This window comes from Arvicanthis niloticus, chromosome 19 (genome assembly GCF_011762505.2).
Source record: "Arvicanthis niloticus isolate mArvNil1 chromosome 19, mArvNil1.pat.X, whole genome shotgun sequence".
NCBI classification, from domain to species: Eukaryota; Metazoa; Chordata; class Mammalia; order Rodentia; family Muridae; genus Arvicanthis; species Arvicanthis niloticus.
This window is the reverse complement of record NC_047676.1, coordinates 51,534,626-51,548,139: the sequence shown is the minus strand read 5'-3', so window position 1 is coordinate 51,548,139 and position 13,514 is coordinate 51,534,626. Positions and strand designations below refer to the sequence as shown.

Here is a 13,514-nt window from a genome sequence, read left to right as displayed (position 1 = left end):
TTTCGTAATTTCTGAGATTGCTTGGGTTTACAGTAAAGTGCACCAGGTAAGCCTGCATGGGGGGAATGTGACAACGAAGGCTTTTAGCACACGTGCTCAAGTGGATTTTTCTCCTGTTAGCCCACAGGATCTCAGAGACACCATTCACTTCTCCAGTTCCTGGTCTCTATGCTTGTAGACAGGAGGCATGTGAGTTAAGAATCCGGCCAGGAGTAAATGGTAATGAAATTGGCTATTACCATTTTTATTTCTTCACTTGTAAATTATGAACACTTGTGCTCCTACTGGCAGATCTTTTCTTCTGCTTTCAGCAGCCATCTTGGAAAACGAGATATCCTCTACCCCCTTAAAAAGGCTCTGTTTTTTTTTTTTTTTTTTTTTTTTTTTTTTTTCCCACCACTATATCACTTAAGGTCAAACAACAGAACAGGACACTCATCAGGTTGTGAAGAAATCCTGTCATTTGAGTGGGAAATGTCTACATTCTCTGTTCTTAGGAGGAGGTTCTAGCTGACTCCCAATTTCCCACAGTAATAAATGCTTCTCTCTAACCCTTCTGCTTTCTTCTCTTAAAATAACCGCTGGCTCTTTCAATCTTCTGAGAAGACTCAGCACATGGCCAATGTGAGGCCTTTTGTTGCCCAAGCTGGAGCGTCATCAAGTTGTTCTGACAGTAGGGCATCTACCAGACACGGGTGTCTATGCAGAGGGCAGGCTTTGGTGAAAAGCAATTGACTACTGGATAAATTCACTTTCTCAACAGTTAGGCTATGGCATTGGAGACCCCACTCTGGCTACAGTGGGAGGCTTTAGAGAGGATTTCCTAAATCTGTTTATGCCTTTTTTGTTCCTAGAGGCACCAACTTTTCCTTTAGCCCTTAATACATTATGTCATTACGTAGTCAGTAAATGCAAAGATAACTGTTTCTTCCCTCTTTCTCTCCACTTCCATTGCAATGCTCTGTGAGCACAGAAACTTTGTTTTTTTCAGTTTATTGCCATAGATATGCCTGGATCTGGCAGATAACAGGTATTCAGTGACTATCCCTTTAATGAAGCAAAATTAGAAAAAATGGTAGTTACCTTGAGATATAAAATACCTATGGTTTGTCGATTTCTGATATTAAACTTTGCTTCTGGTACACTGTGCCAACGTGGGACTGTGAGTATTTAGTGATAGGTGGAAGGAAAGGTACAGACTCAGGATGTGAGTTTGTGCTGGCCACAGCGAAAGCAGTATCTTTAGATTCTATACTAAACTATTTATACTGTAAGACTATATGTTTTCAAAAATAGTATTTCTGTTAAAAATCAGACTTCCATACTGAGCAGACCAAATAAGTAGTTTAGAATAAAATAATCTGCTGTCAGAATATGACCATAAAGCTATCTCAGGATGAAGAAAATGGCTGTCCAAACATCACAGTATCATGACATAGAAGCATAAGCTTTCTGTAAATATGTCCTCTTTGCTGGTTTGAGAGGCCGGGCAAAACGTGGCTGCTCACTCAGTCTTTGTACAGTTTATCAAAGTCTCAAATGGAAAATATACTCTTGAGGTTTATAAGACTTTAACAAAGAAAAATAGAAGAGTTCTCTCATCTGCAGACCCAGCACAAGTATTAGCGTGGCCTGCCAAGCTCAAAGTAGAACAAGAATGTGGCGGTTGCAGCCAAGTTCAGCTCTCATAAATCCAAATGTGCATTCCTTCTACTGGAGGACGGCTTCCTTCCGGTCACTTGGAGGAAGAGCTGGCTCTTCCATTGCTCACATGTGCCAGCCTTGGAAAAATGCTATAAAGTAAATAAAAACTCTAAATTAAATGAACATGCCCACGAGATATTTTCTAGCCTACAAGCTCTTTCCGCGACATCTCACGATGATGCTAAGCAGATGAAGCTGTATAGCCACAGCCAAACTTCATCTCCACGTTTACCAGTAAACAATAACTACGGCTACCAAAGGCACTGGAAAAAGAAATACAGAGGAGGAAAGAAAACTCTATTCTGCCCCACTTCAATGAGGAACATTTAGATGAAGACAAAAGTTACTACTACATTGTGTCAAAAAAAAAAAAAAAAAAAAAAAAGTCACGTTAACAATGGTGTTTTGGCTAAATAGCTTCAGGGAGGGACCTACTAAATTTTCTTCAGATATAAGTCATATGGTCATTTTTTGCTGTGTAAGCAAAAAAGGACCAAGCTTAGCAAGGAGCTATGCGTGTCATCAAATATGTTTCTTTCAGTTGTGTGTGTATGTGTACATGTGTGTGTATGTGTACATGTGTGTGTGTGATCACTATTAGGAACCATGGCCAAACTGTGATGGTGACATACATGGATACCCATTGAGAATTCCCCTGAGTTTTAATGGGAATGAAAACGGGGTCATTAGCACTCAAATCTTCTCCAACAGAGATGAAGATGGTATCTGTCATATGTCAGCAGACAAGGAACAAGGCAGCAGCAAGGAGGAGTGTGACCAGGGGCCCTCCTTATTCCAGCATAAGCTAACACTGATTTCAAGTCCGATGAAACCTTCCAAACAGATTGAGAATGAGAAGGGTTTTGCTCTGCCAATAGATTCTGATGATCTTAGTTGCTGTGCAGTGCTGAGTTTACAAGGATTCGTATAGCCACTAGCCATTGAAAATGCCCAGGCAAACCAACCTCTGGGTGACAACCATGGATGCACAGTTAAAGCTCGTCATCTAGCCGAACATCACTGGGAAACAATTGATGATTACTTGGTAATGACTATTGGCCTCAGGAAGTGTGGTACTTGGACTTCCAGTGTGTAGATAATAAAAGATTTACTTCCTTCTTGAAGCTAGATAAAAAAGAATAGAAGACTAGGAAGGAGAACCCTGTCCAGTTCTATTTCCTGGCTACACTCTACCCTATCTGGGGAGGTCGAGGAAAACACAGAAGGTGCTCTTTCTCTAGGCCAAGGAGGGGACTCAGCCGGGAGATCTACTGCCCCCTTATGATGTCAGTACTTCTAGGATATCACACACTTTGCAGACCAAGCTCAGATACTGCAATAAGGAAATAAACAAATATGGGCACCTCGGCTTGTCCCTCAGTGTGTCACAGGTCAGTACAAGCTAACCAATGGGAGGATGGGATCCAGGTGTCACATGCAGGACATTGCCAGCTGCTCAAAGTCAGCTTTGCTGGAATATGGGAAAATTGCCCCGGACCTGGAAATGTATAGAATCAACTATTTTGAGATTAAGTAAATAAATAAATAAATAAATAAATAAAAGAACAGACTCTTGGCTTGAGGTTGACAGCCTTGGACTAAATATTCATGAGAGAAATGAAAAAAAAAAAAAAAAAAAAACCTGACTCGAAAGACCAGCCCCTTTTGGCGTGAAATCACGAACATCCTTTTCAATGACATCAAAGCATGGCCTTGAGTCCATTGACAAGAAGACACTTGACTTTGTTCTCAGCCTGAGAATTAACAGTTGGGCCCTGCAGCTCTGTCTGTGGAACTGTGAGTTACACAAGCAACGTGGGACGCCAGGCACCATTGAGGCACAACTGATGAGTGACAACAGTTGGAAGCAGAGGAGGAGAGAAAAACTTGAGAGAGAGAGAGAGAGAGAGAGAGAGAGAGAGAGAGAGAGAGAGAGAGAGAGAGAAAGCGCAGATGCTGAGGGGAAAGAAGCAGGAGACACTGCAGCTGGAGGGGTATGAGCACAAGACCAAGAGGATTGAGAAAGAATGCTCTGAGACGATCAGAAGGCCTTCCAGCTTCAGGAGGATCCCATGTGAGCCCAGGAGGAGGCTGGCTGCATGGCTGCCTTGCTGGCCCAGGAGATGCTATAGAGATAAAAAATTGGAAGCAGCTAGTTACAGAGATGGGTGATAATCACTGGGCTCCTTGAGGATGCAGACGGATGTTAGGAAACTGTATCTGAGGAATGGCAGCGCCAGGCTAACGAAACCCAGATGTACCTGCTGAAGACCAAGGAGCTATACTTGGCGGTGACATCTCTTCCACTGATATTGCTCCCAGTGCAGGAGCCAATATATAACCACAAGTAAGAGGATCTGAAAGACCAAGGTGCCAAGCCAATGCTCCTGCATGGGACTCTCCAGTAGGGCACCTTGGAGGACCATGCGAGGAAGAGTGCATCACCAAGGCTAAGAAGAATGAGTGAATACAGCAGCAGCCACTGAGTCTGAGTGGTCCTGGGCCTGAGCCAAGAGTAAAAGGACTCACAACATCATCCACAAGGAGAACATTGCAAGGCTGAGACAAGGACAAGATGCTGTGACAGAGCAGCCCAGGCTGGGACCTCAGGTGCCTCACAGCAGGGCTATCACACTTGGCTCTGTGGGGCTCTAACTTCAGAAAAGCCCTGGAAATGTCTCTTAAGAGAGATTAGTTACCAGACAGAACTGGACTGCATGAAAGCCTTTCTGCCTATCTTTCCGATTGCACCATCAATGCCAATTAGGCCTCGTTTTGATGATAGTTATGGGATTGCTCTCCTGGAATTCAGATTCTTCTAATGTCCAGCAAACTCCATGCTGGCTGGTATAACTAAAATTTAAGTATCACTAGGGATTGCGCTGCAGTGAACATTTGTGCCTGTCATGTTCTAGCTTTGAAGTGAGCTCAGATTGACTGCTTTTCTTTTAATTCCTATGAAGGATCTACCTTTGTGTTTTGAGGGATGAAAATTATTTTAAATATTGAATATACTGTATGTTCCCTGTCTTAGTTAGGGTTTTACTGCTGTGAACAGGCATCATGACCAAAGAAAATCTTATAAAGGACAACATTTAATTGGGGTTGGCTTACAGGTTCAGAGGTTCAGTTCACTGTCATCAAGGTAGGAACATGGCAGCATCTAGGCAGACATGGTGCAGGAGGAACTGAGAGTCCTACATCTTCATCTAAAGGCTTCTAGCAGAATACTGGCTTCCAGGCAGCTAGGATGAAGGTTTTAAAGCCCACACTCACAGTGACACACCTACTCCAACAAGGCCACACCTACTCCAACAGGGCCACACCTTCTAATATCGCCATGCCCTAAGCCGAGCATATATAAATTATCACATTCTGCTACAATGAGTTCTTTCTCCCAGACAGCAAGCTGTTCAGGCCTCCAGCAGAGTCTGCTGCAGTCACTGAGAGTGTAAGGAACAGGACTCACCCATGAACAAAGGTTTGTTGTCATGACTACTTGTTACAATATATTGATGAACTCATAGAGCTAATAATGGTCCATAAGAATTAAGTAGTAAAAATCAAATAGGTCGAGACTAACAAGATAATTGCAATGTTCCAATGGAGAACCTAGACCATATCAGGCATTCTTACTCCTGAAACCATGTGTTTCCATCTTCTCAGGGGGGCAGCTGTTGGTAGCTTCATCCAGTACCCTGGATAGGGCCAGCCCACATCTTTCATGTCTGGCTTCACTGACTCTGGCCTTGCATGACTCAATGTTCCCAGTGAATCTTGCAATAATTAACATCCTCAACTCCACCTCTTCATTCCTCAGAATGATTTTACTGCACAATGGGATTTGGCCTTTTCCTTCAGATCTAAATTCTACTCTAAAAATCCTTTTCTCAGCCAAAAGAGCCAACTTGTGTTCAAAGCATATCATTTTAATGACTATAGTTTTAGGACACATTTGTACATATTAGTAGGTTTTTACCAAAAGTGCATTTTAAAGCAATGGGTACAAACCACAATTAGCATTCAGATGGTAATTGATGTTTCTTTTTGCTCTTTTTGATGTGGCTATGCACATCCATGCATACAAATTATTGGGACAGCAAGTTAGGGTGGGGGAGAGGAGTCTAAAGAGAGGGACTGGTCTATGAGGTATCTGCCCTCATGGGTGGATTCACACTGCAAAGGGCTTGTTGGAGGAGGGCTCACTGTCTTGATCTTCTGGTGTGTGAGGATACATTTGTCCTTTACTTGCCATTTTGCCATATAGGGTTGTAATGTGCAGGCACTTCCTGGATGATAGAGCCTGGATTCTGGACTTTCCAGCCTTCAGAATTGTGAGAATTTTATATACCACTCAGAGACACAAATATTCTCTCATCATATGATACCCCTATATCTTCTACTTACTCAATTTTTTAATGTCTATCTTCCCCTACTAGGTTGTAAGCACTGCCCCTCAATGTGGTCATTTATCACTGTTGCATCTAAAATTTTACGTGACATTCACTAGTCTATATATTTGTCAAGTGAACAATTTTATTTAACCCTCAGCATAAGCCTGTGAGATGAGTTTTAGTAAACTTTGTTTTCCTAGAAGAGAGAAAAAAAATATGCGGTAAGACAATCTGCTTTTCCAGAGTCACGCAGTCAGTAACAGTAGTATGGTCCTGCTGAGCATCAGAAACAATGCTATGCTAACACTTTTGTTTTCATGAGATTCTCCATAATATTTGCCAGCTTATTTTGCCTCAGCTTTATTAGAAATTCTGTCTGAAATAAATGGGGTCATAAAAGGAATAATTTCTTAGAGCAATGGGAGAGGGAACAATGATAGATCCCCAGGGAAAGTAGAGGTGCTACAAAATGGAGTGCCGGTAAGGGAGGATTGGATTTACCCTTGCTGTAATACCCCCTGGGTCCAGCCTTTACCTTTGTTGAGAGCAACAGAAATCTCTTGGTGTCTGGTAACCTTTTCATGGTTCTCTAGAATGGATTGGTTCCAGATTTGAGAGTTGTTTGTTCTCTGTCATTGGTCCAAATCCTAGCCTTGAAGGCCTTGCTACATGCTGATGACACAGGACAGAGAAAACTTTGATGCTTGACAGTGGAACAAATCCACAGGTTTGTAACCCTGGGGCACAGAATATCAAGCCTGTCCCACGCACAGGCCACCAGGAGTTAGAGGTTCAGAAGAAAGAACAAGAAAGCAGAGAAAGGCTCAGGGACAGTGTGTAGTCTCTGGTCATTCTGGGCCTTGTGATTGTGCTTACTCGTGCCACCCAGCTATCACCCATGGCTGATAAGCAACCAACAGAGGATGACCTGTAGGAGCTCTCTTCTTTTTGTGTGCCCCTCTGCTTTTAAATCTGGACCTACCTCTCATTACTCAGTTGTGGAAGATTCTAGAGCCTTTGTGAAGGACTGCAGAACTGGCAATTTGTGTATTCCATGGGTCGATCCACAGGACATGATGAAAAGAGGCTGGACGAGAACAGTAGAGCTGGAGTGCGCATCCTTGTCTGTGCTAGCTGGCTGGTTTTAGACACATCTCAGCAAGGATTGAAAGAGGACTGGCATCCTAGTTAGAACCCTCCATCTCCCTAACCCTGAAGAATTGCTGGCTATTCACTGGTTTACTAGTCATACGCCTCTGTGTCATGTAGCTTTCCATTTCTATAACAAAATGTCTGACATAATCAACTTATAAGAGGAAATATTTATATTGGTCCACAGATTTGGAGATTTTTCAGTCAGAGATCCATTGGCCGCCTCGTGAGATATAGCACAGGATGACACAGAGCACATACCAGAGTGAGCCATTCACCTCATGGTAGCCAAGAAAGAAAAGGAGAGAGGGAGAATTCTACTGTGCCCTTTGAAGGCATGCTTTCAGTGATCCAAACCTCTTACTAGGCCCCACCTCTTAAGCTTTTCAACACTGGATACTGATATGCAGGGATCAAACTTTCAACACACAGGGCTTAGGAAGACATGAGATCAAGCTTCAGTATCTTCTCTCTGTCTAAAACTTCTACCTTCTGCCCATGGAATGGACACAGACATGGGAATGGCTGTATTGCCAGCACCTGGACATGGTTTCAGAAATGCTGCTATTTGGGGTGTGTGTGTGTGTGTATGTGTGTGTGTGTATGTATGTATGTATGTAGTTCAGTAATAGAGTTAGGTTCCATCTCTAATATAACAAAATAAGACAAGACAAAATTATATAAACTTTTGTAACCAAAGAAACATTACTATTTTTTTTTCATAATGACCCCAAAGCTGAAACAGCTCAAATTTCTGCCATTTTTCTGGATGGATATGTAAATGTCCTATAAAAGGAACTCACAACTGTCACACACTATGACAAGCATGAACCTTAAAAGACATAGTTAAGCGAAATAAGCCAGTGACTTTATTAATATGAAACACCAAAAATGCAAACCAGTCGAGACTGAATGCAGGTTCCTGTTTCCCTAGCGGTGGAGGAGATGTGAAGGTGGGTAAGAGCTGCAGCCTTTTGTTACTGGGATGCTGAAAGTATTCTAGGACTCATTACAGTGGATACGCCCGCTGGGAACACACTAAAGACACTCAACTGCACATTTTAAGAGGGGCAATGATGCTTCTGTGGAGGCTGGAAAAAGGGAGTGAGGGAAGAGAGAACTGAGGGGAAGAACAAAGAGTCTGAGTTGATGGCTGTAAAGTTTTATCATACAAATTCTAAACCTTGACCTTCCCTAAGTTTGGGTTGAACTAGAAAAATGAGTAAATAAGTAAGTAAATAAATAAATAACAAATCTCAATGCTTCCATTTCTCCTTTCTCCACTTTTCTTACTCTACCACTTAAACTAATCCCAAGTACCATTGTGTCCTGTGCCCTAGAAGTCCTCCTGTTAGGAGGGTGGATTGTATTTACCACAGTAAGGATATCCTTCCTCCCCAGAAGCCCCTGAGCTTCGGGTTGGGCAGAGCTCAGTGGATCCTGTACACACTGGCTTAGTGAATGCTTCCATTCAAAAAAGAGTGATGCGCTTTTTCCACTGGGAGCTGAGGCCAAAGGTTCGCTCCCTTCAGCTCAAGCCGGTTTCTTGCGTGGCATTCTGCCGAGTTGTTTCCATACCTCATCTGGGAAGCTTTTGTAGCGTTCATAATTTCTAGTGAAGAGGAAAAAGTAAACGAATAAATAAAACCAAACCTTAGGCCTTCACCTGCTGGCTTAAGTTTGCCAGGACAGACTTGTAGATTTATTTTAGGTCTTTTTACAAGTCCATAAGAGATGGGCAGAGGTTTAAAAGTGAAGAAATGTTCTGAGCACAGCAGATTGTGGTGAACAGCAGTGTAGTGTGAGTGGCTGTCCTCTGAGCAGAACAGCCTGGGGCATTCAGCTATATCTGCTTTCAAAAAGACAGTTTATAACCAGTCATGGAACAGGGTTCCATGTTGAGGGTCATGAGACCTGTGCATCCAACTGCTGGCTACCACCTGTTGTATACATCTGTCTTAACTGCACATAGTCTGGGGGAGGGGCTGGAGCATACAGGGGCTGGAGGACTAGAGGAGTGGGAGGACTCTGTGTGGCTAAGGGAAGTCCTCTTCCCTATTGGGTACAGGATTTTCAGGTGTGGTCTGCTGTGGGAGGAGAACTGTACCTAACTACATCTATACAGAAGCCCAGTGAATTAGTTGATCCCCCAGAGCAGAACTGAGCCTCAGTTTGTCCTTAGGATCATAGGAGAAGGGATACATGTAGCTTAAGCCTCCCCATGGGAAGGAATTTTAGCAAAACAATATGTGCAAGAACAGATTCCTGGGGTCAAGTTTGACTAATGCAGGGGTCTCTCTCTCTGTCTCTCTCTCTCTCTCTGTCTCTCTCTTTCCCTCTCCCCTCCTTCTCGATAATACACATGGATATACACATACAATAACCCCACACACAAACATATTTACATACACTCCACACACACTAACACAATTACATATACATATGAATACTCAGTCACACAATACAGTTACACGCATTCACACAGACACATATAGTGACACACACCAACACACACACAGTCTCATATTCACATACACACAAACTCACACACATTCCGACATACTCCCAGATTCACACATATCCATGTACACATTTAAACACACTCTCACACAAATTTGTGTATACACAAATGCACCCACACTCACTCATACAAATTTACACATGTGCACACTCACATGTTCTCATGCACACTCACACTGTCACACAGATTCACACACACACACTCACATGTACTCATATGCACACACTAACACTCATACACACACAAACTCAGTCTCACTCAGACATACTCATACTTGCACATATATACTAAGTCATGCACAGTTATATATTTATAATCACATGCACACACACATGCACACTTATTTTCACATACTACATACTGGAATACAAACTCTTGCATGCTCATATACATACATATATATATTTACATATGCACATACATACATACAAACTTGTACATTGGTATAAACACTTCCACTGACATACATACTTATACATACACATAAATGCACACTCAGCCACACACTCCTGTTTACAAATGCTCTCACACAGAAAACCCTACTGTGGCGGTTTGAATAGGTATGGCTCCCATAGACTCACACACGTGAATGCCCGGCCCATAAGGAGTTGCACTATTAGGAGGTGTGGCCTTGTTGGAGGAAGTGTGTCACTGTGGAGGTGGGCTTTGACGTCTCATATATGCTTAAGCTGTGCCCAGTGTGATATACAGTCTTTCCTTGCTGGCTGCAGATCAAGATGTATTACTCTTGGCTCCATTCCCAGCACCATGTTGGCCTGTGTGCTGCCATGCTTCCTGCTGTGGTAATGACAGACTAAACCTCTGAAACTCTAAGCCAACCCCAATTAATTTTTTTCTTTTATAAGGGTTGCCTTGATCATGGTGTCTCTTCACAACAATAGAACTCTGAGACACCTACACACTCATATGCACACAAACACTGTCCTACCCACACCCATTCGTATATCCACATGCTTACACATTCACTCTTCTCCACTGTTTACATCTTTGCATTCTGTGTAGAAGGACATGGCCAGGTATGAGCTGTTTCTAATCTATGAGAATATTAAGGAGGAGAGTAAAACCAGGGCACTTTTCTATTACCCTCACTCCATGTGTGGGGAACATATCTCCCTCATGCAGTGCACTGGTTATTTTGTAACTCTTTTTAAAGAACATTTATTTATAGTGGTAGTTCTGAAACAACACACTACTTGGTTATCTGAAGAAACTGTTAATGAGCATCTGCTGATCCCAGGTTCAGAGTTCTTGATTCAGTTTTAGGCTGGTCCTGAGTTTTGCATAGCCAAAGAGTCCCCAAGGCATGCAGAAGCTGGTACTTTGAGGATCCACCCTTAGACACAGGTTATAAGACCTGTAAAGGTTGGGCACGTCTTTGTTTTACTGAATATCTAATTGGTGTGTGATATTTCACACGCTCGAGTGTGTGATATTTCTCATGATTTAGAAACGCAATTTGGTCCAGTGACTTGAAGGTGAGGATTTCATAGCTCATTTCTGATTCTTAATCTTGATTTGAAACTAGATGGCCATTATTTTGAGTTTAATTGTTTCATTGCAAACATCAGGCTCACTCCCAACCTCACATTCCCAGAGGAACAGTTGAAAGCAAATTCTCAACTGACTATGTTCTGTGACAGAAAGAGGGGGAGGTGGATAGCTGGCTGGCTTGTTATCTATCAACACAGCAATCTAAAATTCAGTGCTCTCAGTGAGTCCAGGAGGACCAGAAGAGTGAGCAGGAGCCATTTGCAGAGCTGTTTCCAAGGCACTCAGTCTTCCTTTCTCTCTTTCACTGGGAGAACAGAAATGTGCTGAGGTACCACCATATGAAACTTGGTATGGCTTCAAGAAGAATCATGAGAAAGGTTGTGTGCACTAGCAGCACAGGAAGCCAGCACTCAGTTCTGAAATATATTTGTGAGGTTGGCTGAGTCTTCGGGACCAGCGAGTGGTGTTCTGTGTATACATGGTGTCTTGGTAGGGAGGAATACATACATGTGTTCTTTCATACTTGTGTCTGCTTCATGTTTGTTTTAAAACAGAATTTTGAGCTTTAAAATAACTTAATCTAATGTTTCATGCCTATCGAATTAGGAAGAGTAAGTCTGCACACTCTGAACACAGCTATATGTGTAAAGATAGACACCATAGACTTCCCCAGAAGCCCTCACACTCTTTCAAACAACTCACTCTTTGTAGGATGATTACTGTTCATTCTTCTGACTGCACATGCAGTTTGTGGATTATTTAAGTTAAATTTGTGATTTATATATATCTATAAAGTATGTGGTAAAACAAAAAAGTCAGTGCTAAAATATATAAAGCAAAATATAGATGTTTAGATAGTTTAACGGTAGTTTGTTTCCATGAGTGTGTAATAGTTCATTGTGTGGATATACCACAGTTTATTTACTTTTTATAGTAACTGCAGTACCTTTCAGTGTGTGACTATTGTAATCAGACTTGCTTAGAGTGCAACATGTTCAGGAGTGAAACACTAGGTCATAAGTTGTGTAATATGTGGCTTTAGTAGATACTGAGAAGTCCTGATGGTTTCTATAGCAGCTTTACCAGTTACTATTTTAATCAGAAACGTATGAGAGTCGCTTGTCTCTATCCAGATATACACGACAATCTTTATCTTCCTTCAATCCAGCCATTCTGTCATTATATGGTATTGAATATTTTATGTATATGTCCATGCTCAAATCTGCATTCTTCGGCTGCCATCTGTACACGAACACACGTGGACTACTCTATGGAGGATGTTATAAAGCTCTCACTCCTTCCTATTATTGACAAGAAATCTGTGCAGATTCAGGTCCGATTCTTCTGCCAGATCTGTGTTCTGCCGGTTTCCTGCCATGTGAGTTTCTTTTTCAAGTTCTTTGATGTCCTTTTATGAACATTTTTCTTGTGTGATTATTACCTTCTTGAGGCCTGTTATTGAAAGTACAGTGCACTTTAAGGACTTGACATGTTCTTCTGAGAGTTTAATTATTCAAGTTCTTCTCCAAGAGTTTAATTATTGTTTTACCTATTGTGTTAAAATTCACAATCTCATTGGAATTGATTTTTGTCTAGGGTAAGAGATTAGGCTCAACACTCACTTTTATATGTAGATATTCCACATTGTTTGCTAGAAAGACTATCTTTCTTCATTGTGTCTTCCATAGACCTAAAAGTATTCACTTAAGGATTCTGCCAGTGACTTATTCAGGGTGGCTCATGGACTCATTTTTCAAATAGAATTATTTTTCCACGTACAGAAAGATCCTTTTCCTTATCTGCTGCATCCAACATGCAGACCACTGGGTTGGTTGCAGCCTCATGTAGCAGAGGCTAGCTATGAATGCAGCCCAACAACAATAATTTTAAATATATATATATAATTGTAGGTTGTCAATATGGCTCAGTAGATAAAGGCACTTGCCTCCAAGTCTGACAACATGAGTCCAAACTCCAGAGTCCACAGGATGGAAGAAGAAATGAACTCTGTCCTTTGTTACACAAAGCGGTGGCATGCGGCACACACACACACACACACACACACACACACACACACACACACACACACATTAATTATAAAAACTTTAAAAATCCTTAAAACTTAAAATATTGTGAGGTTTTTTTTGTCTTTAGGCAATTTACCTTTTATTAATAATAGTTCTTTGTCGTAGGATAAAGACATAGAAAAGCAAAAGGATGCTTCCATGCAT

General features: G+C 41.8%; 1 protein-coding gene and 1 long non-coding RNA gene across 24 annotated transcripts in view; one reads left to right on the top strand and one right to left on the bottom strand.

The window, feature by feature from the left end:
- Nucleotides 1–13,514, top strand: part of LOC143435100 (uncharacterized) — a 143,323-nt gene that overhangs the window by 56,727 nt on the left and 73,082 nt on the right. The window lies entirely within an intron of this gene.
- LOC143435099 (uncharacterized) overlaps nucleotides 1–13,514 on the bottom strand; it is a 135,596-nt gene that overhangs the window by 81,684 nt on the left and 40,398 nt on the right. For 12 of the 23 annotated variants that reach the window (XR_013105092.1, XR_013105091.1, XR_013105093.1 and 9 more), the window contains one exon: nucleotides 8,625–8,862. The exons of 9 other annotated variants lie outside the window; for them this stretch is intronic. Coding sequence is in view for 9 of the 14 variants with exons in the window: in XM_076916264.1 (XP_076772379.1) it covers nucleotides 8,625–8,721 (97 nt within the window). In the remaining 5 variants the exon portion in view is untranslated. Of the gene's footprint in view, nucleotides 1–7,080; nucleotides 7,186–8,624; nucleotides 8,863–13,514 lie in introns of all 23 variants that reach the window. 2 more of the 23 variants (XR_013105096.1, XM_076916268.1) reach the window with 1 other exon arrangement.